This window comes from Culicoides brevitarsis, chromosome 3 (genome assembly GCF_036172545.1).
Source record: "Culicoides brevitarsis isolate CSIRO-B50_1 chromosome 3, AGI_CSIRO_Cbre_v1, whole genome shotgun sequence".
Classification (NCBI taxonomy): domain Eukaryota; kingdom Metazoa; phylum Arthropoda; class Insecta; order Diptera; family Ceratopogonidae; genus Culicoides; species Culicoides brevitarsis.
In genome coordinates this window covers 28,997,178-29,022,889 of record NC_087087.1, presented here as the reverse complement: position 1 = coordinate 29,022,889, position 25,712 = coordinate 28,997,178, and the positions used below count along the sequence as shown (strand labels likewise).

The 25,712-nt window shown below is 24.5% G+C and overlaps 1 protein-coding gene across 6 annotated transcripts; it reads right to left on the bottom strand.

The window, feature by feature from the left end:
- Window positions 1–55: 55 nt before the first annotated feature.
- LOC134833633 (collagen alpha chain CG42342) lies at window positions 56–25,153 on the bottom strand. 6 transcript variants are annotated; one of them, XM_063848021.1, is made up of 27 exons: window positions 24,917–25,153; window positions 22,688–23,401; window positions 18,230–18,300; window positions 18,098–18,133; window positions 12,691–12,726; window positions 11,240–11,311; window positions 11,058–11,126; window positions 9,393–9,446; window positions 9,168–9,204; window positions 8,984–9,109; window positions 7,915–7,941; window positions 7,724–7,855; window positions 7,623–7,666; window positions 4,782–4,833; window positions 4,709–4,717; window positions 4,429–4,623; window positions 4,340–4,375; window positions 4,230–4,273; window positions 4,081–4,174; window positions 3,989–4,015; window positions 3,845–3,924; window positions 3,767–3,784; window positions 1,404–1,484; window positions 700–724; window positions 580–632; window positions 294–519; window positions 56–232 (listed from the first exon to the last, which is right to left on the bottom strand). In XM_063848021.1, the coding sequence occupies exons 2-27, from the start codon at window positions 23,148–23,150 to the stop codon at window positions 174–176; spliced, it is 2,166 nt and encodes a 721-aa protein (XP_063704091.1). In that variant the 5' UTR covers window positions 23,151–23,401; window positions 24,917–25,153; the 3' UTR covers window positions 56–173. The 6 variants fall into 6 exon arrangements, with proteins under 6 accessions (XP_063704091.1, XP_063704090.1, XP_063704092.1 ...); XM_063848020.1 differs by having other exon boundaries at window positions 24,946–25,153; XM_063848022.1 differs by having other exon boundaries at window positions 580–629; window positions 24,946–25,153.
- Between the last annotated feature and the right edge of the window lie 559 nt (window positions 25,154–25,712).

Genomic DNA, 25,712 nt, shown 5'->3' with positions numbered 1-25,712 from the left:
CACTGATAGGGACTCAAATAGTGAAAAACTTGAAGTTCTTTCTCTTACTCTCTCTTTCTGATATAAATTTATTCATAATTTAGCATAAAATATTTGTTGCAATAAGGATAATGAAATTCACAACGCAAAAATTTTAGTATACAATGTTGACCAAAGAAATGTGAGAAAATTTTCTAATATCTTCCATCTGCATGCAAATTATGATCTTGATACTCCTCGTACTCGTCTTCACCTGCACACAAGTAGAAAAATAAAAATTACTCGAAAAAATAAAAAAAAAGATTTTTTTTTACCTTGATCGTCATCCGCTTCATTGTTGTCGTATTCACTTTCGTTCTCCGTGTTCGTTACATCCGGTAAGTAGTCTTTGTGCTGAGGTACGTGGGCTTGATGTTGCTCCTTTGGCGGGCGCCATCCGCATCCAGGCAACGGCAAACCATCCATGCCAAGAGGGCAAGGAGCATCCAAGCCAGGCACACCTTGATCTCCTTTGTTGCCCATATCGCCTTTTCGACCACGCTACAATTTGAAAAAAATAATGAAAAATCAGAAAAATTTAGAAAAAATATTTTTTTTTACCTTTCCAGGTGGTCCTGGATCTCCTTTCAACCCTCGATCACCTTTGGGTCCTTCTAAATTGAAATTTTATTAAAAATAAAAAAAAAATATTTAAAATTATTATTTTTTTTTAATTCATACCCTGTCCTGGAATTCCATCGGTGCCCTAAAAATTATTAAAGAAAAAAATTAAAATTTATTTTATTTTAATTAAAAATTAATATTTTATTTAAAAATTGATATTATTTTAACTATTTTATTTAAATTATATTTTAATTTTAAAAAAACTAAATTTTCAACTAATTTTTATCAAAAAATATTTTTAGTTTTTTTTAATAAAATAATTTTTTAAAATATAAATAAAAATGTTTTTAAAATTTTATTATTAAAAAAAAAATTAAAAAAAATAATAATATTAATATTTAAATTATTTTTTTTTAAAATTTAATTTATTAATTAAAAATTTAATTTTAATGAATAAAAATTATTTTTTTATTTAAACATTTTTTTCATTTTTAATTAAATTTTTTTTTAATATAAAATTTACAAATATTTAAACAAATTAATTTTTTATTTTAATCATCCTTTTCTTAAAAAAAAAAATTAATTAATAAATTAAAATTTTTATTGAAAAAAATTTAATATTTTTAATTTTTTTTTAAATAAAATAATTTTTAAAAAATAAATAATATTTAATATTTTTATTAATTAATTAAGTTTTAAAATATAAAAATAATAAAAAATTATTTTTATTCTTTTTTTTTGTTATTTTTTAATTTTATTTATTTTTTTGAATTTTTAATTCAATTTTTTTTTAAATTTTTTTTTTAATAAAAAATATTTACCGGCAATCCCGGATCTCCCCGTTCTCCTTTAGGTCCCATTTCGCCGCTTGCTCCTTTTAATCCATCCAATCCGGGAGCTCCCTAAATATTAGTTAAAAGTGCAAAATCAAATCAATCGGTGCTTCTACTTTCGTGATATTTTTATTTCGTGAGCGATGTGAGATGTTAATAGCAAAGGTTATCAAAATGCACAAAAAATCGCATGCGAAGGACATTCTCAAGGACATGTCAAGCACAGGCAAAAAAATTTAAATTTTAATTATTTTTTATTATATAATATAATTAATTGTAAGTATTCCCTATCCTATACAGTACAATAATTATTTTTATTATTTATTTATATAAATTACAAAATAACAATTTTAATTAAATTTAAAGCGATGAAATAAATTTTTAATACTCAAATGGCTTTTTTTATTGAAATAATTTATTTTTTTTTTGTTTTGATTCAAAACATTGAAAGATTATTTTTTTTTTTGTAAATTGGAAAAAGATAATAAATTTTTCTTATGATATTTTTTTTTTTTTTTTTTTTAAAGGAATGGATTCGCGCAGTAGACACCAATTTTTCAGCAACCTTATTTGTACTTATTTATAACATTTTTTTCTTGCTTATTGTAAGTTGTTTTATTTTTCTTTTGATTTTCGTCTATTTCTTCAAAAATTTGATTTTTTTTTTGTTTTCTATTACGAAAATTGCATATATTTGTTTATTCAGTGCATTTTTTTGTGTGTTGATATGATTATTTAAGCGATTAAAGTTAAGAAAGGTGACGACACAGACATTTACAGTGATAATTGGCAAGAATATTAAAATTCAGTGGAGGGCATAAATTGACACATTAATTTTTGTTTGAAAAAAAAAATTTGTTAGGAATTGCTTCAAGTTAAATTATTTTTTTAACCATAAACATATTAAAATTTTATTTAAAAAAAAAATAATAAAATAATTATTTAAAAAAATTAAATTTAATTAAATTTATTTTAATTAAGTTTAATTTAATTTATTTTTATTTAAAAATTATTTTTAAATATTTTTTTTTTAATTTGAAAAAAATGAATAAAATTAATATTCATTAAAAATAATTAATATTTTTAATAAAAAAAATTAAAATAATTATTTTTCAAATTAATTATGTTGATTTAAAAATAATTATTTTAATAATTTTTTATTTAAAATAATTTTAATGTATTTTTCTTTTATAAAAAAAAAATATAATTCGATAATTTTAAGGTCAAATAAAAATTAATATTTTTTTAAATTAAAATATTTCACTTGAAGCAAAATTTAAAAAAAATATTTTTAGAAAATTTTCATGATTTCACAAATTTTGATATTTTTTTAATACATTTTTTGACACACATTTCATAAGCAAAGGGTAAAATTTGAGCAAAAAGACGCGAAATTCTATTTTTGTATCTTAATTTTCTATCGATAGGGATTAAAGTATAAGGAATTATAGAAAAAGCTTTAATTTTTATAGATTCTTATGATATTTATGAAAACTAATAATATAATTTACTTTTTGTGAAACCGTAATATAAATTCAAATTGTTATTCATTTTTCATAAAAATATTTCCTATATCAATTCCGTGCAATCTACTCAAATCCAAGACAAATAAAATGTGTTTAATTTGAAAAAAAAAATAATTTAATTTTTCCTATCTAAATATTCAATTCATAAATTATTTGGCATTCCAAAATACTTTTCTTTGTTATTTTTTTTTGAAAAATTTTTCATAAATTTTTTAATATATTTTTTTTTAATTAATCCTATCTACATTCGTTTTATGTTATATATGGCATAATTTAATGGTAAAAAATATTAATTACTATAAAAAATTAGATTTTTTCTCCAATCATGTTTCTGTTCTTGAGTATTTATTATTTTATGATTTATTCAAAAATATTTTCTGTGTCATTTTTTCATATATTATTTTTTTAACATTATTTATGTTTAATTTTACGAACTTATGTTTATGTTACGTACACAGTCTTAATATTAATTAACTTTCTGTTGTATTTATTATTAATAATAATTATTTTTTTTTTAATAAAAAATTTTAAATGGCAAAATTCTTGTATCAAAAAATATCCTTAGAATATTAATTAATTAACAATTACAAAAAATATTAGTAAGTGTTAAATGCAAAAAATTAAACAAAAGTACGACGCGTTTTTTTTTTTAATTAATTTTCATAAAAAATATGGACTTATTTTTTTTAGTTACAATAATTTTTTGTTTTTTTTTTTATTAATATTACACAACAACAATTAATTAATTAATTAATTTTTTTAATGTAAAAATGGGCGGAATTAATGTTTTAGTACACCTTCATACGAATAGTCACTACTTAATACCGGAGCACCGCTGCTTCCCTAAAAATAAAAAAATAAATATTAAAATTTTGCACTTAAAAAATATTTTAAGCGATTTACTGGCAATCCCATAGGTCCTTGAGGGCCTATTGGACCTCGATCTCCTTTCTCTCCTCTTCTTCCGTCACGTCCTGATGGGCCTAAAATTGATTAAAAATTTATTTTTAAATATTTTTTAATGTAAATTTTCAAAAAATATGTTACCTGGAGGTCCTGCAGGTCCCGGAGGGCCTAAAAAAGCACAAATAACGTATTTTAAGTTAAATTTTAAAAAATTTAATGTAAATTTATCTCACCTGGCGGTCCTGGGGGTCCATAAACAATCTCATGCGTGTGTGGTTGATCGCTCATACTTCCTCCATGATCTTGTCTTCGTCTCATTTTACGATACTATACAAAAAATTTTTAAATTTTTATTTTTTTCATGTTTTAAACTGCAACTTACGCCATCTCCTCTGTCGCCTTTGTCTCCTTTCGATCCTGGATAACCTAAAAAATGTTAAAAAATCTCTTTTTATAATTATTTCTTTTATTTTTAGGTAAAATTTTTCTCACCTGGAGGTCCTGGAAGTCCTGGAGGTCCCATTAAACCTAAAAAAAACAATTTTAACGAAAATTTCATGTCAAAAACAAAAAAAATATACCTGGCGGACCAATATCTCCATTTTCTCCCTTTTCGCCGGGAGGACCTGGATATCCAGGCATTCCAGGAGGTCCTTCAACGCCTTTTCCGGGCATGCCATCCAATCCACGAGGTCCTAAACTACCCGGAGCACCTGGTTCTCCTCTGTCGCCTTTCATTCCAGGTAATCCGTCTCTTCCGTCACGTCCTGGTTCGCCTAAAAAAAAATTTTTTATTTACATTTTTCACGATTTTTCATCCATAACCACGAGATATCGACAAAAATAACGACCCAAACATACCTGGAGGCCCTGCGAAAAAAAAAACAGGATAAATATTTTTGCATTATTTTAGGAAAAACAAAAGCGCACATACCTGGCGGCCCAACAAGAACTGCCGTATCATCGGAATATTCCTCGTCCTTCAGCTGAAAAAGCGAATCAATTTCATGATTAAACTTTCGTTCCGGAAAGGATCGGCAAAAAAAAATAATTTTTCGGGCCTAATAAGCTACAACACATTTTTAAACATCTAAATAACGTCAGCGATTAGCATAAATAAATACACTACAAACCTCTCTATTAGCTACGAACCACCCAGTGTTACATGTTATCAGTTCAAATATTTGTGTTTGTGTGCAAAATTTAATTTTTGCACAAACTCGTGTTATAAGCAGAAAATTTTTTAGTGTGCATTACGTACAGTGTGTTTGTGGCTGCAAATTAATTATTTATGTTTCTGCTAATAAATTATAATAATAAATAACTACAAAAAAAATATGTGTGAGTTATTTTGCTGTGTAAACAACGTGTTAAGTGTACATAAATCGAGAATTAGCTACGTGGTTATAAACAAATCGTTAAAATATTTTATGGATAAGCGAAATTTCGTTTTAAAAAATGCTTAGAGAGATGATTAGTAACGCGCAATTTCGTGATGAATGGAGATTTTTTGTACTTTTATGGAAGTTTTTTGTGAGACGAATTTTTGAAAGCGCAAATTTTGGGTAAATATTCATAAAAGTTAGGATAGGTTTAATTATTTAAACAAAAAATAATGAAAAAAAAATTTTTTTTTAAATATTTTGAGGTCAAATGTCTTTAAATCATAACTTTGACATTAATTTAAAAAAAATTCATTTAAATTTTATTTTATTTTTTTTTTTTTAATTTTTTTCTGAAAAATCAATAAATCATATTTTTGAAATTTTTTATTTAATTTAATTTAATTAATTTAAATTTTATTAAATATTAAAAAAAATATATTAAATTATTTAATTTAAATAAATAAATTAATTATTATTGAAATTTATTCAATAAATTATAATTTAATTAACTAAATTTTAATTTATATATTTTTTTTCTTGAGGCTTTATATTTTAATTTCTAATTAAATTAAAAGTCGATGTAAAAAAATAAAATTTAATTTTAAAATTATTAATTTTAAATTAATTATAATTAAATTTAATTAAGTCTTTATTAAAATCTTGTTTAATTTTAAATTTTATTTTTAATTAAAAAATATCATTAAACAATTTTTTATTTTTTTTATGTAAATAATATTTAAAAAAATATATTTTTATTCAACCAAAAAAAATTTTTTTCAAAAATCATATTTATTGTAGAATTTTTTATTTAATTAAAATTAAATTCATTTATTATTAAAAAAATATACATATTAAAATATTTACCTAATTAAAATAAATAAATAAATTATTATTAAACAAATTAATTTAATTTAATCAACCAAATTTCAATTTGTATTTTTTTTTCTTATAACTTTATATTTTAATTAATAATTCAGTTTAATTTAATTCAAGTCGATGTAAAAAAATAAAATTAAATTTTAAAATTATTAATTTTGAATTAATTAAAATTAAATTTAATTAGGTTTTTATTAAAATCTTGTTTAATTTTAAATTTAAATTTTATTTTCAATTAAAAAATATTATTAAAGATTTTTTTAATTTTTTTCATGTAATATTTTAAAAAATATATATTTTTATTTAGCCAAAAAAAATATTTTTTTTTAAATAAAATATTATTTTTTTGTTAGAATTTATTACTTAACTTATAAATATATTTTTTTAATTGACATGACTTTCAATTTTCTCATGAATAAATTTAAAACCCGGGAACCAAACTCATTACCCAAAATTATAATTACCCCAAGATAATGAAAAAAATCCTAAATTAAGTCAATTTTACAAATTTAAATTTTTAAATTATAAAATTTCCCCATTTTTCTCATAAAAATTCAAAATTTCTTTATGATATTTGTAAATGTCAATTTCAATTTGAAAAATTTTAAAGCTGTCAAATTTGCGCTTTTAACAAAAGTCGTTTACTGAATCCTTTTATTTTCCGGCAATTTAGTACTTTACTACTTTTCCCGTTTTTTTTTCATCATCAACGCCGTTAAACATTTTTTTTTAATTTACCATATTTTTTGCACTCATGAAATTTTTTTATCGTCTCAGTGTACCTTAATGACACTCGAGACGTTAAAATATGTTCCTCGAAGCACAATATTTCGCAACTAGTTCAAGTGTTTCGCATGTGAACTTTGTGCCCATTTTTCCCTTTCTTTCATCTTTTTCATCGTTTCTGTGCTCGAGAGTTCATCAAAACTTGAAATTTTTCATCAATTAGCGTGAAAAGTCGAGTGCTATAAAGCAAAAGAGGATAATTGGTGCGCTTGCAATATTTTACATTTTCCAGCTAAAAACCTTAAATTGTGATGCGTTAGAGTCTATCTTGTTAGTTTAGTCTACTATTTGTTATCCAAACTTTTTTCGTACGCACAGCACGATGGAAAGTCATGAATTATTCACTAAAAAATTTTGTGCATACGAAATGAAGTTCGCTCGCTATCTCAATTAAATTTTGGGTTATATCTGAAAATCTAGGTCTTTACTCTCTTGTGTGTCTTTGTGAAATGCTTTTATTTTAGCACAAAGTGACTAATAAATGATTTTCTTCGTGCATTTTGTGCAAACTTGTTGTTTTAGTTCATGCATAAATCAGTAAAATTAAAAAAAAATAAACTTTTAAAACTTCTTACATTTTTAATAGATCTAAATGCATTAATGCAACACGAAAGAAAGCCTTTAAACCGGGCAATTTTACATGCAATGCTACTACTAAATAAATAATTCAAAAATAAAATAATGGAAATCATGAGTTTACGAACGGCAAAGAGAATAAATTAACTTACCCGCTTTCCTCGTTTACCGCGTGGTCCTTTCTCGCCTTGGTCACCTGAAAAAAATCAAAAAAAAATTCGTGAAAATTTTCGGGAAAATTAAAAAATTTTACCTTTTGGTCCTTCAGGTCCCACATCTCCCTTTTCTCCTTTCTCTCCTGGCGGTCCGGGAGGGCCTTCGATAATTCCCGTGGGGAATTGGTCACCTTTGAGTGTCGTTGTGATGCCTCGATCTCCTTTGTCGCCTAAAATTTATCAAATTTGTTGATTAAGAGAGACGAGATGAATTTTAATGAGAGTTTACCTCGTTCTCCTTTTAATCCAGAGGGACCTGAAAAGGAATGAAATGTTAATTTACTTTGCATAAAGATGTTTTTTTTAAATAATTTGTGACAAATATTGTTTAAAAGTGTTTAGTTATGGTTAAAAATTTCTTTACAGAGACCTCTATTGAGTATTTTTTGAATGAAAATTTTTCCATTGAGATTTTTTTGAATGAAAACTTTTCTAAAGCGACCTCTATTGAGTATTTTTTTAATGAAATTTTTTCCAAAGCGACCTCTATTGAGTATTTTTTGAAAAGCGACCTCCATTGAGTATTTTTTGAATGAAAACTTTTTTAAAGCGACCTCTATTGAGTATTTTTTGAATGAAAATGTTTCCATTGAAATTTTTTTGAATGAAAACTTTTCTAAAGCGACCTCTATTGAGTATTTTTTGAATGAAAATTTTTCCAAAGAGACCTCTATTGAGTATTTTTTTGAATGAAAATTTTTCTAAAGCGACCTCTATTGAGTATTTTTTGAATGAAAATTTTTCTAAAGCGACCTCTATTGAGTATTTTTTGAATGAAAATTTTTCCATTGAGATTTTTTTGAATGAAAATTTTTCTAAAGCGACCTCTATTGAGATTTTTTTGAATGAAAATTTTTCTAAAGCGACCTCTATTGAGTATTTTTTGAAAGAAAATTTTCCCATTGAGATTTTTTTTAATGAAAACTTTTCTAAAGCGACCTCTATTGAGTATTTTTTGAATGAAAATTTTTCTAAAGCGACCTCTATTGAGTATTTTTTTAAATGAAAATTTTTCTAAAGCGACCTCTATTGAGTATTTTTTGAATGAAATTTTTTCTAAAGCGACCTCTATTGAGTATTTTTTGAATGAAAATTTTTCTAAAGCGACCTCTATTGAGTATTTTTTGAATGAAAATTTTTCTAAAGCGACCTCTATTGAGTATTTTTTGAATGAAAATTTTTCTAAAGAGACCTCTGTTGATAATTTTTTGATAAAAAGCTTATTTCAAGAGACCTCTTGTGAGTAATTTTGACAAAATGTTATAAATTTCAAATATTTTCATAAAATAATATTTTACCAATCGGTCCTCGTTCTCCCATATCTCCCTTTTCGCCAGCTGGCCCAACTTCTCCTCGAGGTCCTGTTTCTCCCACAGGTCCAGGTCTTCCATCATGTCCCGGAATGCCAGCAGGTCCAATAGGTCCTTAATAACGAATCAATTTTAGTTTAAAATTAAAGAAAAATAATTAAAATTTTCTTACCTGGAGGTCCTGGAGGTCCCGGCTCTCCTGGTTCTCCCTAATTATTTCATTAAAAATAGAAAAAATAAGAAAAGGAGACAATTAATTAATATTTTTATCATAATTTCCGCTCGTAATGGATTGCGCGTATCCATTACTGAACCCACATGCACGCATGCAAATTGCTTGCAACCATTAACTAATTCAATTACAATTACGAGCACAACAAAAAGCTGCTACACTTACTTTTATCTGTATTATAGTGGCTTGTGAAATATTATGGCCAGCTGCTTGCAATTCCTTTTTCATTAAAAAATTATATTTTTGTGCAAGCGGCGTCGTCACATGTGTGTGTGTATGTGCAAAATTTGTGTTTGTGTGTGTGAGTTAGTTAGTCAAGTCAACACACCGAATAACACCAAATAACCAACGGAAAACCAAAACCATACAACGTTTGAAATTAAAAATAAAACTCTTTGTTAGCAAAAAAAAAATCATAGAACAAAAAATGTTTTTAAAAAAATAGAGGAAAGCGAACGACGAGCGAAAAGAGACAATTAGTAGAGGGAAAAATTGTTTACTAAATGAAGGAACCAGAACAAACGCAAAAAATGATCGTGATGAGAAATTGCCTTTTCACGTAATTGCAACCCAACTTTACTTTTTTTTTACATGAAAGCTTAATTAAAATTGACTTTTTTTCCTTGTTTGCTGCAAAAACCGACGCAAGAAAAAGTTTCAGTCGATTGAATTCAATAGGGACGAAATTCCAAAGCATATTGTGGGAAACGGCAAATTATGCCAAATTGTTACTTTGCTATCGACAACTAACAAACAAAACAATCCGATATCGGGAAAAAAAATAATGGAAAAGAATCAAAATGTAATAAGGCCGATACAATAATCAAAAATTATTATTTTATTTTTTGAAAGATTTTTATCGTTTTTGAGCAGTTTAGATTTTTGTAACGCAATAACTCAAATGTTGCTTTACAAAACCTCTTTGGGAATATTTTTAATATATTTTAATTGGCTTAAAGAAGGTTTTTGGCGCATTTAAAAAAAAATTAATTTCTTAAAGTTTTATATCAATATCAACTAAAAAAAAGGTTTTTTTTTTATCAAAATTAATATTTTTAATTATTAATTATTTTTTTTTAATTAATTTTTTTTTATTTTTTTTAAAAAAAATTTTTTTTTAATATTTTTCTGCCAGAATTTTATTTTTTTTAATAAATTTAATTAATATTTTTTTAAATTTTTCATTTTCTTTATTAAAATTAAATTTTTTTTATTAATTTTTTTAAATTAAATAAATTTTTTAAATTTTATTTTTTTTTTAATTTTTTTAATTAATTTTTTTTTAAATATTTTTTTGCCATAAATTTAATTTTTATTTTTTAATTTTTTTTTCAAATATTAAATTTTCTTTACTAATTAATTAATTTTTTTAAACTTTTATTAAAATTAAATAATTTTTTTAAATTATTTTTTTTTAATTTTTTTAAGTTAATTATTTTTTAAATATTTTTCTGCCAAAAATTATATTTTTTTTAAATATAATTTCATAAATATTTTTTTAAAATTTTTAATTTTAAAAAATATTAAATTTTCTTTATGCAAAAAAAATTGACGAGAGGAAATCAAAAACATTTTCAATTATTGTATCAGCCTTAAATTTTTTTCCTTTCTTGAACGACTGCCAAAACATGATTTTTCACTGATTGTAACGCAAAAATTGATCCCTTTTTCGTGTAATTTTGTGTGTCTGTGCGTTTTTTTGTACAAATCTAGTGCATTTTATCTATTTTTGTCTTTTGCTACTTTTACAACAACAAATAAAAGCTTCTAAAAATTTACTACTGGGTTAAATCATTTCAACAACTATCGCTACAAAGAATTTTAATGTACCTTAACTGCAACAATTTCGGCATAACCTAAAGAACCTCCGCGTAACGTCGTAACGGATCGTTTTAAGCCCTAAAGGATTGTAAGAAAGTTGAAAAGAAGATGAGAAACGTCAATGATGAATTTTCTCTTTTTTTTTCTTTTAGAATGATGCCAATTTTTTATTGATGAACGTTAATTTTTACCTTAACTTTGGAGAAAACATCGACATTTCCGCTGCCTCCATCACCTTTTGCTCCTTTTTCACCTGGGCGACCCTGGAAATACGACGAAAAATTTTACAATTAATTTATTTAAAATTTTTTCAACAATTAAAAAATATCATAATTATGGAAAAATTTATTTGTTCTTTTGTTTTTGAACGCAACAATTTTTTTTCGTAAAGAGAAACATTAAAAGTTAGTTTGGTTCAAAAATAAAAAAAAAATAAATAAAATGGAAATTTCCATAACGACATCATTGTATTTTTTTGTTAAATTCAGGTGAAAATCACATAAAAATAAAATTTATGATAAAAATCATATCAATCTGCATCGAAAAGTGCATCGGTAAACACGTCAAATTTTTATTAGTCATCATTAAAAAAAAATAATAAAAAAATATATATTTTATCAAATAATTTTAGATTTTGATAATATGTGGAACTGGAAAATCTAAAGTTTTTTTAAATTAATCGAAGTGTGAAAATGTGAAATTAAACTTCACAAAAAAAAATAAATTTTTAAGCAAAGTTAATTCTGTTCAAGTAGGAGCAACAAAATTTTCATATTTGTCAAAAATTTTGATACCCCTTCTTGACTTTTATTAGCAATTTTTACAACAAAAATTAAAAATTTTATTAAAATTAAAATTTGTAATTTACATCATGTCATATTAAATCAAATTCAAATATATTGTGGTTATATTTGGTTGTTTTTGAAACATTGTGAATTTTTTTATCGCTTTTATAATGACTCAAAAACAAAAGAATAAAACTATAAACAACAGTTTTGAAAAGTGGTAAAAAAAATTAATAAAAAAAATTTTTTTTTCTTAAACCTGTTTTTAATTAATTAAAATAATTTTTTAAATTAAATAATAAAATATTAAAATTTTTAATTTTTTTTTTAAAAATTAAATATCGTGAAAATTAATTCAAAATTTTATTAATAATATTTTTTCAATATTTAGATATTTTTAATTTTTTATTAAACATTTTAATAGTAATATTTTTATTTTATTATTTTTTTAAATCGTTTATTTATTCTATTTATTTATTTTATTTATTTTGATGAAAAAAAATTATGAGTAATTTTAAATATTATTAAAAATTTTCATAAAATAAATTAATTAATAATAATAAAATTAAAAAATAATGTTTAATTTTATTGGTGTAAGAGCAGGAAAAAATTTATATTTGATTTAAATATTCCTGCTTCTTACAATAATAAACTAAAACTATAAACAACAAATTTTTTTAAAAATATTATTTCATTAGACAATTAAGTGAACCCTACTCATGTCCAATTTTTTTTTTATTTCAGCAAAAAAAAAATATTTCCAAGAAACATATCGTGATTTTTTTTCGTGAAGTAATTTTTTTTCAACAAAGACAAAAAAAAGATACAAATAAATTAAAGTACAAAAAAACACCCACCGCTTCACCTTTCGGTCCATCCAATCCAATCGGACCCTATATAATTAAATTTAAAGACGAAACAAAAAGATAAATAATTAACATTACTTTCAAAGAAACAACAACAACAAAATAAAAAAAGGTTTCGATTTTAAAGACAATGTGATTAAAAATTAAACAAGGCATTAGCGTGCTTGTACTAAAACTACGATAGATGTGCGAAATGATGGATGGCAAAGAGGTGAGGTGAGGTGAAATTTCATTTAAAACACAGAAAGAAGAAATAACATGAATGAAAAACACGATAAACGTTGATAGAAATCGTACGAGCAAAAAAAAATGTTGTCGAGCTGTCGTAAATTATTTTTTAACTAATCTCATGTTTGTCAGAGGAATTCTTCTCATTATTATTATTAATGTTATTGTTATGACGCGTCTTGTTGCCATTGCCTCTCCACAAATTAAGACAGATAATTGGCCTACATATCAACGAAGAGACGCAAGAAGAAGGGGACATTTGTGAAATATGTGATATATTAATTTTTTTAAAGATCTGTCATTCAACAGTTTTTTTTTCTATGACGACGTTCGTTTATGTGAAATAAAATATGAAGTGACACTCGACTAGTAGTAATAATATCCAATTTGATCCATTGACCTTTTTGTCATTTTATAAAAAAAATAATTTTTTACTTTTAAACCAACCAGGCGTCGGCATCTTGACAAAAAATGTCATTTCTCGGTTTAATTTTGTTCAAGTGGTCAGTCAACACATTTTTTTTTTAATTTTTTTTTTTTACAATAACGAAACTGTGAAGAAAGAAAAATGTCACTAAATGTCTATTATAAACTTTCTAAGCAGAATTTTTTTTTCGCTCTTGGTTGAGTCAATAAAGAAAAAGTTCATTACTGTCAGAAACACAGAAAAAAATAAATAAACATTCTTTGATTCTTGTGCTCTTAAATCTCTTTTTTTCTGCAGAAAGACATTAATTTCTTCATTTTATTTTTTTTATAGTTTTTCTCTGAAGAACCAAGAAAAAAAAATATTAGAGATAAATTTTCATAATAATAAATTGTTCTGTGGGGAAAAATCTTTCAGAGCAAAAAAAGATAATCTAAAAGACAAAAGAAACAGTGACAATCACAGTGATCTTGTAAAATGCGGAAAATAACTTTTTTTCGAAGAACGACGCTGTAAAAAAAAATGTGAAGAATTTTCCCACAAAACGAATATGCAAATTTTATTTATAATAGCCCATTTTCGCAGAGAACAACAACAAATTTGCCTAACAAATTGTTTGACATTTTTTTTCTTTCCCCGGCAGTTTATAAATAAACACGCACTGTCCAGTTGGATTCCAAATTAATTAGAATAACAGATGAGCGATTTTTCTCTCTTTTTTATTTGTTTTATTTTATTTTTACGTTAAGTAAACTGTTTTTAAATCGAGATCAATTTCGGAATGACGAAGATGTAGACATCGGGGATTAAAGAGATTAAACTTTCTATAATTAATTCGTGATTCGATTGTAATTTTTTTTTTTTTTGTTTAAAAAGTAAAAAAATGCAAAATTTTTCCAAAGTAAGGAGTCTGTCTGATTTCAAATTGACTTTAAAATTTATGAAAAATTCAAGTATTTTTTGAAATATTCATAAAATTATTTTTAAAAAATTTTGAATTATTTTTTAAAATTTATTTTAATATATTTTGGATTATTTTAAATTTTTTGTAAATTAATTTTTAATAAATTTTAAATTATTTAAAATATTTTTTTTATTTATTTTTAATAAAATTTGGATTATTTTTATTTTTTTTTTAATTTAATTTATTTTTAATAAATTTTGGATTTTTAATTTTTTTAAATTAATTTTTAATTCATTTTGGATTATTTTTAATTTTTTTAAATAAAAAATATTTTTTTTATTTATTTTTAATAAAATGATTTTTAAGGAAAATTTAAGGTCAATAAATTTTCCAAAAGAAATTAAAAAAAAAATACGTTGAATAAATAAGTTGACTGACAATTAAAGACTTTTTATAAAATTGAAGAAAATCCAGAAAATTATTTATTAATTTTTTTTATAGTATAAAAAAAAATTATTGGGATATTTTTGAAGAATTTCTCGATTTTTATCATAATTCCTTTATTTTTTTTTAAATAAATAAATTTAAAAATAAATAAATAAATTTAAAAAAAAAAAAATAAAAAAATAATTTTCAAAAAATAAAAATAAAGGAATTATTATAAAAATCAAGAAATTTTTCAAAAATATCCTAATAAATTTTTTTTTTTTATAAATTTTAATATTTAATTATTTTTTTTTATTAATTTTATTAATTATTAATTAATTAATTAATTTAATTTAATTAGTTAATTTTATTAATTTTTCTTTGAAATTAACAAAAGTTCAAAAATAAATTCAATCCTGTTTTTTTTAAATTTGTTAAAAATTTTAATCTAATTAAAAATTATGAAAATCTCAAAAATAATGAATTTAATTGCATCAAAAAAGCAATTGCACTTTCACTAATAACATATTATTATTAATCATCTCCAGTTCTCAGTAAATACCGTGAATCAATTTGTCATGTGGAAAAACTTCACCGTATGACAGCCCATCAAAACATTATAATTTTCCTAATTTATAAATAACGCAGAAAAAAAGGTGAAAGAAAAAAAAACTTTTTCCCCAAGAATAAAATAAAAATGATTTAATGAGTCATGGATCAAAACAAAGTTCAATGTATGTGTGCGCGACATGACATTAAACTGTATTTAACATTAAGTTGTTTTACACTCGGGTCGCCGACAGTGTGTCGCTCACACATTCGCGTGTGTGGATTATAAATAATGTAAAGAATGGTGAAAAGTAAAACAACTGCGTCTATTTGATTTATGGTGAATGTCTAATAAACGGCGTGTAAATGTAATTTGTTTCGCCCTACAAGAGAGAGAGGATTAACGTGAAGCGCCATCAGTAGTCCAACTAGGAGACTCGAAATAAAATAAATGAGCGCTTGTCTGACAATTTGCACCGTTTGGACATTTATTGCCGCCCTCCCTTCCCCCCAAGGCATCGAATCAACAATTTGTAAGACGAGGCGATGAGACAGCGACGATAAGAAAATTGATCGCATTTTCCAAAGTCCTTTGAACTGTAAATGTCTTTTAAAAGGTATTATCTCAAAATTATCATTCAACCATGTAATTTTCCCTTCCTTTCCTTGTCTTGCTTGTGCCTTGATTAAAAACCAGTCTAAACAAGTTTTACCGTGTCAGAAAAAAAAACCAAAGGATAAGGAAAATTCATCTCGATTACATGAAATTCTAAACTTTGTTTATTTAAACATTTTTTTTTCTTTTACTTTCAATAGAAAAAGACTGATTTCATCAAAATCGATCGAATTGCAACAAAAGTTTATTTTTTCATCAAACCAGAAGAAGAAAAATCTCTAAATTTCAGGCAAATGGTAAATATACGACATTTATTATCGTTTCCTATCTCAATTTTCCTCCGCCTACAAATAAATTACATTTACCAAAAAATAAAAAAAAAACTTTCCCTCGCTCTTCAATATACTCGCAAAATGATCCGAAAAACGCTCTTTAACGAGTAAAAAAAAATATTGGAAAATAGAAAAAATTAATAATGAAAAAAAAAATCTTGAAACTTTTCCTCGAACTTTTCTAATGGCATTAAGAAGAAATGTTTCTCAGTCATTTAATATTAAAGCATTTTCCATTATTTTATATTTATTAAAAAAAAAGTCAAGTCGCAAAGCAGCTGGAAAACATACGGTAATGAAATGGAACAGCAAGATAAATAAATGTTAAAATATAAATTATGGCTTGAGCGCTTTTTTCACGTCGTTTTGTGACATTATCTTATCATTGTCTAATTAATTTTAATTTTTAATTATATTTAATTTTTTTTTTCAAACTTTTTCTTCGATTAAAAAAGTTTTAAAAAATTTTTTGATGTTGAGAATATTTCTTATTATGTTAATTATTTTTTTTTTGGTTTTTCAAGAAATTACTTTAAAAAATAATTTAAATTTTATTAATTAAAAAAAAAATTTAAATTTTATTTGAAAAAAAATAAATTGTAAAATTTCAAAAATTTAAAAAAATAAAATTTTAATTTTAATAATAAAATTTAAATTTTTTTTTTTCATTAATTAAAAAAATATTTTTTAAAATTAATTTAAAATATCATTAGCTTGTTAATTCATCAAATTTTTTTTTTAATTAATTAAAAAAATATTTTTTTAAAATTAATTTAAAATAATCGTAAGCTGGTTAATTCATCAAATATTTTTTTAAAATTAATTTTAAAAAAATAATTTGATGAATTAATTAAAAAAATATTTTGATAATTAATTTAAAAAATTTATTTGATGAAATAATTTAAAAAAAATATTAAAATTTATAAAAATATTTTTTTAAATTTAAATTATTTTATTTATTTTTAAATTTAAAAAATAAATTATTTCCTAAATTTCGTTTAAATTAATTTAATTTTTTTTTAATTTATTGTTTAATCAATTTATTATTTATTAATTTAAATTCAATAAATTATTTTAAAAATATAATTTTAATTTTTTTATAAATTTATTTTAAAAATTATTTTATTATTTTTAGATCTAATAAATTCAAATTTTATTTATTATTTTATTTATATTTTGATATTTTAACTTTAAATTTGTAGAAAATTTTTTATACTATTTTTAAACAATTTTTTTCTTCGAATTTCCAATATGAAAAAAACAGACAGACAATTCCGATTCAAAAAAATAAAACTTAATGAAAAATGTGTTTTTATATTGCTTTATAACGAGAGACACAAACAAAAAAACAGCAAATAGGAAACATTTAAGCACTCAAAAGCCATTCTTTCTTATTATATTTGTCTCTCTATCGCGCTCGATATGAACTTAAGTGCTTGTCGTCGTCGTCTTCAACAAGATACCATTTTCGGTGTCAGTATTTTTGATCTAAATTATATTTATTCATGTACTCGGTCTCATGTAACTCACTCAACTCGCAAGTAATTCAATTAAGCATGCCTTTTATGTGTTCTGAAAAATTTCTCTTAAAAATTTTCTTGCGGAAGTTATTAACGAAAAAAGCAGAGTGATTTAGGCGGAAATGTTCCGTCTTTCTTCTTTGCCCTCTTTTTCATGTTTTTTTTTTAAATCTTTATAAACATGGAAAAAAAGAACAAAAGAGAATTGTTTATTAAACAATCTCTCCAATAACAAAAACATCACATACTCCCGGGTCGAACATGTGGATGATGCGATTATTTTTATTATGATGACTTTTGATTGTGAATTGGAGTGAAAATGTGCCGAGGACATGCAAGTGACATGTGAGAAGGAAGAAGAGAGGAGATAGAAAAATAAACATTAAAAATACGTGCCGGAAAACCATTTTTTCCTGCTGGTCCGGGCGCTCCCTAAAAATTAATCGTTTCATTTGAAGAAAATTTAAATTTTTTCTCAACAAAAAAAAAATCTCTTTGATCATTAAAATTTATGCTAATTTTACTTACCGGAGGTCCGGGTTCGCCTGAATCGCCTTTCCTGCCTCGTTTGCCTTTCTTTCCGGGCGGACCAGGAGGACCTGAAATCAAAACAAATTTTAAAAAATTAATCCTCTTGATATCTGATGAAATTTTTGTCACGAGTGCCATAACAAGTACTTGTTAAAATTAATCCTTTTTCAAGGATATAACGGAATTTTAATCCGATTTTCCGACAAACATAACGAGGAAAATTGTCTAAAAGAAGACAAGAAACATTCACGCCGCCCCACTCTCCCCTATCCAATCTGTTTAATAACAACGCAACGCCAACAACAATTAAAGCAGGAAATAAAAAAAGGATTAACACAAGCAGCAAACACGACGGAGGAGAAAAAAAAAGGCACACGTCAATTAAGACTTTTGTTTCTTTTCGCTTCCCATTACGATGAATGAATAAAAGGAACATAAACGCGATTAAATTACTCAAGTGACTTCTAAATCGACCTTATAATAAGCTCAATACACTTTCTTCGTTTTCTTACATATTCAACTTTTTATAAGAGAGATGAGATGAGATACAACATTGTTGTCGAGTAGCGCGAGTAGATAGAGTTAACGTACAAAAGTTTTCATTGTTTCATTTATCCCGCATCCGGTACTCTTCTTGTTGTGGCGGTACACTCTATCGCGTATGTTTTTCCCACCAGACGATTTTTGTGATGATGCGTTTTACATGAACGCAACGATGAGAGATTCAGCGGCGTACACAAAATTGGGTAAGTTCAAAAAAAATTTTTTTTAACACTTGACAGATGTCAATTTTTTTTTTGTTAAAATCAATTTTTAGTATTTTTTTCGACAGTTTTTGTCTTAAAATTACTCAAAAATATGATTTTTAATAAAACTAAAATTTGGTCATGATGATCTGACTTTAAAAAGTAACAGGGTCCTTAATTTTTAGCATAAAATCTACTCTAGCGGTGAGATTTGTAACTACATAAAAATAATATTTCACATTTTTTTCCAAAATCGTATATTTTTTTAAAGAGCTTCGTATTAAATGCTTTAAACAAAAATTTCAGTTCAAATAATTTCAATACGAAGCTTTAAAAATTACGATTTCGGAAAATTTCTTTTTCAAAATTTTTTAGTTACGAATCTCGCCGCCAGAGTAGATTTTATGTTAAATATTAAGGACCCTGTTACTTTTTAAAGTCAGATCATCATGTTGCCGCTATTTTTTGATTATTTAGCCTAAAAGTTATAGTTTAACCTATAATATTAAAAAAACATATACCTTCACTAAATGAGTTTTGAACGACAAAAATTTTGAAAAATCTTGTATTGAGATAGATTTTAGTTTAGAGGGTCATTAATTTTTAACTCTCTTAAATCGTTTTCAGTACAAGGTTTTTAAAATTAAAAATTTCAATTTGTATTTGTCGTTCTACTTCAAAATTCATTTCGAAAAGTCTTTTTGGAAAAAATTATTTTTAACAGATTTAAAATTGATTTCAAATTTCTTAAAAAATATATTTTTAGTCAATGTTAAAGAAAAAGTTAAAAAAATAAGATTTCTTAAAACTAAAAAAAAAAAAAAAAAAAAAATCGCAAGGCGATGGTAAGAATTTTTTGATTTAGTTTTAAGAAATCTTATTTTTTTAACTTTTTCTTTAAAATTGACTAAAAATATTTTTTATAAGAGATTTGGAATCATTTTTAAATGTTAAAGCCTTGAATTGTGTTTTGCTTATTTAAATCTTAAATTTGAAAATTTTCAAGTAGTTTAACAATAATTTCAGATTTTAACAATTTCCTCTAGAAAAAAATTAAAGTTCTTAATACTACGCCCTTGAAAACATGCCGCTACTGTTTCCTTAAAACAAAAAAACTATGAAAACAAAACGCGTTCAACTACACATAATCATATATCATGATAATTTTGCCTAATGTAATTGGAGCTAAATTAACCCCTTTTTAACTCTACACTTTCGTGTGTGTCATGTAAAGTTCATTAATACCTCTTATGATCTTTTTTTTTTGTTTCAACCGCGCCGCCTCGCAATCATGCGAATGTGTGTGACACATAATAATCATAATTTTTTACTTCTTTAACAAAATCCAGCCACGTTTTTTCGTCGTTGGATGCGAATTCCTCCCGGAGACACGGTCGACAAAGGGACGCTGAGCACGTAAAGTAAATAAAAGTGTTTTTCTTATATTTTCTTCGGTATTTTTCTTGTAAACACAAGTTTGTTTCATGCAACAACAACAAAAATACAAAATTCATGAATATTTGATTTTTTGCTGTGTTTCGTCTTTTTTTTGCGTACTCGTTCTATTCTGCGATTTTTTTTTATATTTTATTGTTAACAATGAAAATTTTCCAACCAAAAAAATGGGAGAAAAATAAACACTAGACGACACGAGAGATATACTAGCTTGAAAAATAAGTACGTGTGGATCTGGCATGAAATGACATTGACATGATGATACAAAAAACAAGATGATGGAAACGTTAGTAATGGAACGAAAAAAAATTCTTGAGAGGAATTTGACCAAATTGCGATATAAAAAAAAATTTGAAGTTTAGGTCATTGACACAATCAACGAGCAATCCATAATCGCGACTTGAATGTTTGATGAGACAAACCCTCTTTTTATCATCTCTTTTCGTTTCTGGAAAGTGATCAAAATCTTTTACAGCATAAAAGTAAGAAAAAGGAAAATCATTGCAGAAAATTTTACAAAAGGAAAAAGTTTTTGCACACCCAATGAACTTCTTTCAATAAGCAATTAAACTGCTTTTTTGTAAGGTCTTTTAAGTGCTATGGCATCTTAAGAAGAGAATTTGATATTGTTTCACAATATAAAAGAAGTAATAAAATAACAATAGCGCAGTTCAGTTGTCTGTGTAATTATTAAATAACAATAATAATAATAACGGATTAACTAACTTGCTCGCTATCGTTGATGAACTAAGATTCTTCACAGAATTAGACAGGAATACTGAGATTCGATTTTTCAAATGAAAAAAAATGAGTTTGAACAAATAATTTTTCATTTTGGTTTAAATTTTCTTAAAATTATAGTTTTTTTTTTACTTTTAATATAACTAATTTTAATAATTTTTTTTTCTTTCAGTTTTTTAGATCAAGATGATGTAAAGTTTACTAAAATAATTTTAGAAGTCCAAAGAGAAATTTATTGGAAATATATGATGAAGTGTTACAATTGAATTGCTGAAAATCGACTCAAATGCTTTAATTCATCAAATGTGAAAATATTTTTATAGTATCAAATTTTGTAAGAATGACATATTATTCATATTACAGATTCCTTCTTCTGAGAGATGCCTTCTGATATCTGATATAACTTGACAATTGAAGTAGTTTTGGTTTCAACATTTTTTACAAGCTGAACACATTTTACATTGAAACTTTCAAGAAATCACAAAAATAATTCTAACAAACTATAAATGTAGTAATAGTATTTGTATAAAATGGATGTATGAACCAAAGATCATACCTTCCAAACCTACACAACTTAGATCTGGGAACTATAGTATCACAAATTTACCAACATCGTATCAACGACAAATGCTAAATCTGTGAATGCTATTTTTATAATGGCCTAAAAATTTAGCAGCCTATGGTTGAGTCCCGTAGAAGTAGCTGTGACTTGAAACCGAAGAGCTGTCACTGAATACCGCCATAATAAAAAGAACTTCTAAGAAGAATTTCATTTTACTATCGAAAGTCACAAACGAGTTAAAGCTTTCAAAGCCACAATGAAGATATTAATATCAAATATCCTTCCATAGAACATTTCTTTTCTTCCAATCAATGTAAATTATTGATTTTTTTCTAAATTATTTCATTTTTTGACTTTAAAACAGACATTTCTCTTCAAATTTGAATAAATCCAGAAATTTCCCACTGTTCTAATGCACATATATTTGTTCTCTTTATGATTATTTGTGTAAATATTTATCGTTACTACTAACCCCCTTCTGACTTTTTATGCGCACTTTTGTTCCGAAAAAGGAGATAAAGACAAAAACAGACCGGCCTAATAAAATTTTATTTTATGCATCTACAAACAAATTGAAATAATAAAAGCATAACCCAACATCTTTACAGCGCTAACAAAAATATAAAATAATAATAATAGACGAAGCAAGAAGTAGAATAGAAAAAAAAGTCTTTTAAGAAGTGTGTATAATGTGTTTGGTAAACAAACATAAATATTTTTACCATACTGCACTCTGGATGCAGTCTACGAGCGTTCCATGGACACTGCGACGCGGATTATAATATCATAATAAAAGTGTGGTTTCTACATCATTTTTGTGTACGAACGATGTAATAAATTGTGTTCCCTGACTTTTTTTTCGAACTAATGGGTTGTTGTTGTTATGGATGTTTCATTCTTGTTTCTTCAAACACAAACACACACAGAAATAAAAAAAAAAAGTTAATTTACCTGCAGGACAAACGCATTCGGGCGATTGTTGTATGGATGCTTGTCTATTTTCTCTGTTTCGTGTTAATTTTAACTGTGATATGTCACGTTTTAGTCGTTCTAATCCGAATTCTTGCAGAGCCACTTTCTTAACGACGTTTGCTACATCCGGAAATTCATCATGATGAAGAGATTTGACGTTTGACGTTGAAGTTGTTGTGGTTGTCGGCGATCCAGATTGTAATATCCTAATTTGTTGTTCGAGGATGTCTATTCTACTCTCTAGTACGTTACACTTAAAGACCTTATTTTCCACACTTAATTGGTAATAATATGTGTAAATAGATATAACTAATGATGCTGTACAAAATAAATACGTGAAGAGGTCTAAGAACGAAAATCTCCGGGCTTTCGTTTCCTTGTATGGTTGCGACAGGCTTTTTCGTGCGTCTTCCGACGTCGACGATTGTTTTTCTGTCGTCATTTTCTGCGTGCGCTATTTTTCTTCTTTATTTTTCTTATTTTTTTTTTTTGTTCAAGCTTTTAATTAATCTTTATCTATTTTTTTTCACAAAACTCACTACTGCTGTTATTTCACTCAATTCATTTTGTTATTTTTGTCGTGAAAAGAGACGAATTTGATGCCGTTGGATGATATGCTGTTACCATAATAACAATAATATTATTTGTAAGAGCGCACATGCTTTCGTCACTTTCATTGCTGTCAGGAATTTTCTGCATGTGGAAAATATGTTGATTCTTTTGTCTTTGATGGAAAAGTGTGAAATTTGTGCCCGAAAGAGGATTGTGGTTGCGATTCGGGCACAAATTTCACATAAACAACGACGAAGACGACGACGACGGTGCATTTTGTTACCAAAGCAATAAACATTAAAACTTGCTTCACTTGCTTCTTATGCTTCGTGTCTCAGTGCAGTGCGAGACAGAAATGTGTGTTTAATGGTCGGGAAATTTCTTGCAATTTTCACAACGAGAAAACTTTTGTCTTTGAAAGTACTTTATTGCAAAATTTACCAAAGTCACTTGTTTGGATGAAAATTTTATTAATTTTTTATCGTTTAATTTTTTTTTCATTGATATTTTTTTAATTTTTAACAAAATTTTTCAAAATTTCAATTTTTTTTTTGCTTTTTATTAATCTTAATTAAAAATTTATTTGAAAAAAAAATAATTTTTATGAATTTCTTTAAGTTTATATTTTTTTACGAATTTTCAAATATTTTTCTTCGTTTGTACATAAGAATTTTTTTTTTAATAATAAATTTTTAATATTAAATTTTTTGTTTTTTTAATAAGAAAATATTAGAAAAAATCGAATAAATTTGATAAAATTAAAGAAAATTATAAAAAAAATAAAATTATAAAAGTCAAATAAAATTTTTAATAAATTTTAAAATAAATTTTTAATATTTTAAAATTTAAAAAAACAAAAAAAAAATTATTTTATTTTTTTTTTTAAATTTAATTTATTAATTTTAAATGTCAATTTTTTATTAATCAAAATAACTGAAATACGGCTTAATTTTTTTCAAAAAAAAAAAAAAAATTTTTAAAAAAAAAATTTTTATTAAAACATCATTTTTTATTTAATTTTATTTTTTAACTGAAAATCACTTTTTCACTGCACAAAATATATTTTTAATTTTTATTTATTTTTTTAAAAGCAAAAAAAACGCATGAAGCAAGTTTTTCATGTCAATATGGAAAAACACTTTAAATGAGTACAAATTCTCAAATGTTTTCATTTAATAAATCCATCATCGCTTTTGAGAATGCAGTCCATATAACACATTTCTTTGCGTCTCTTAGTGCATTTTTGTTAAAAAAAATATTATTAAAAATAATAAAAATGTTTTATTCACTGGAGATTTGTTTATTTTCACTGACAAATTTTTTTAGCACCTAATTTATTGCATTCTGCGAACAAACCGACAGCAAATAAAAATAATGTTCTCACTTTTTGGATTCCTTTTTTGTATTAAATTACTTTTATTTACATTTTTTCTGTCTGCGAAGCACTCTGGAGTTGCTCAAACTGGTCCAGAAGAACATTTGAATGCTTCTCTTCCGTATCTATTTTATTCTTCAATAATAAATAATCACAATAATAAAAATAAAATTAATAATATTATTACATTAAACGCAGCACAAAGAGACACAAAAACACACACCATCGTAGCCGTCGTCGTCGTCGTCGTCGATGAACACAAAATAAATATATTCTCTCACAATCAATGTGATTTGTCGTCGTCGTCTACCTCTTATTTGTACCGATATATTCCCCTTTTTTCCTCAACAATCACACATAATATAATTTAACAATTTAATTATCAATTAAATTGGAATTCATGTAAAGTTTCTATTATTATTTGTTGTGTTTTGCTTGCGTTTGTGTAGAAAAAGCACAGTAAAAAAAGAAGGAAAATATCTCTCTGCGCGCGGAGCGATGCGATTTTACGTCCAGACACTTTTAAAGCTCTCGCAGAACTGAAAGATAAAAGAAATCGATGTCGACTCACTCACCAATTTCATTCATATTTGTTGTCTTCCATTCGAGTCGCATGGAAGCATGGAATTTCGATGTACGTTGCTCTCCGATGCAAGTGAAAAAATTTTAAAAAATATTTTTTCTTGAAAAAAAAATTTTTATGAATTTTTATTTAATTTTTCTTTTAATTTAAATTTTGATAATTTTTATTTTAAAAATATTTTTTTGAATTTTGTTAAGTCCAAAATTCATAAAAAATTAAAAATAATTAATGAAAAAAAATAATAATTAATTATTAAATTTAAATAATTTTTTTTCATATTTTTAAATTAATTTTTATATCGTTTTTATATAATTATTCCTTTAATCGATTTTAAAATAAAAAATAATTTTTTAATTAATTTTTTTCGATTCACAATTAATAAAAATAAAAATTTAATTAAAATTCATATTTTTAATATAATTTTAATAAGAATTAAATTAAATTAATATTTTTTATTAAAATTGTTCATATTTATCTTAAAAAAGTTTTTGAAA

Excerpts from the sequence above, each read along its gene's own strand:
- LOC134833633 (XM_063848021.1), bottom strand. The coding sequence starts at position 23,150 with ATGACGACAGAAAAACAATCGTCGACGTCGGAAGACGCACGAAAAAGC. Across the intron at positions 725-1,403 it reads GGGGAGATCCGGGATTGCCG|GGCACCGATGGAATTCCAGG; the intron begins GTAAATATTTTT and ends AATAATTTTTAG. Across the intron at positions 633-699 it reads CGATGGAATTCCAGGACAGG|AAGGACCCAAAGGTGATCGA; the intron begins GTATGAATTAAA and ends ATTTCAATTTAG.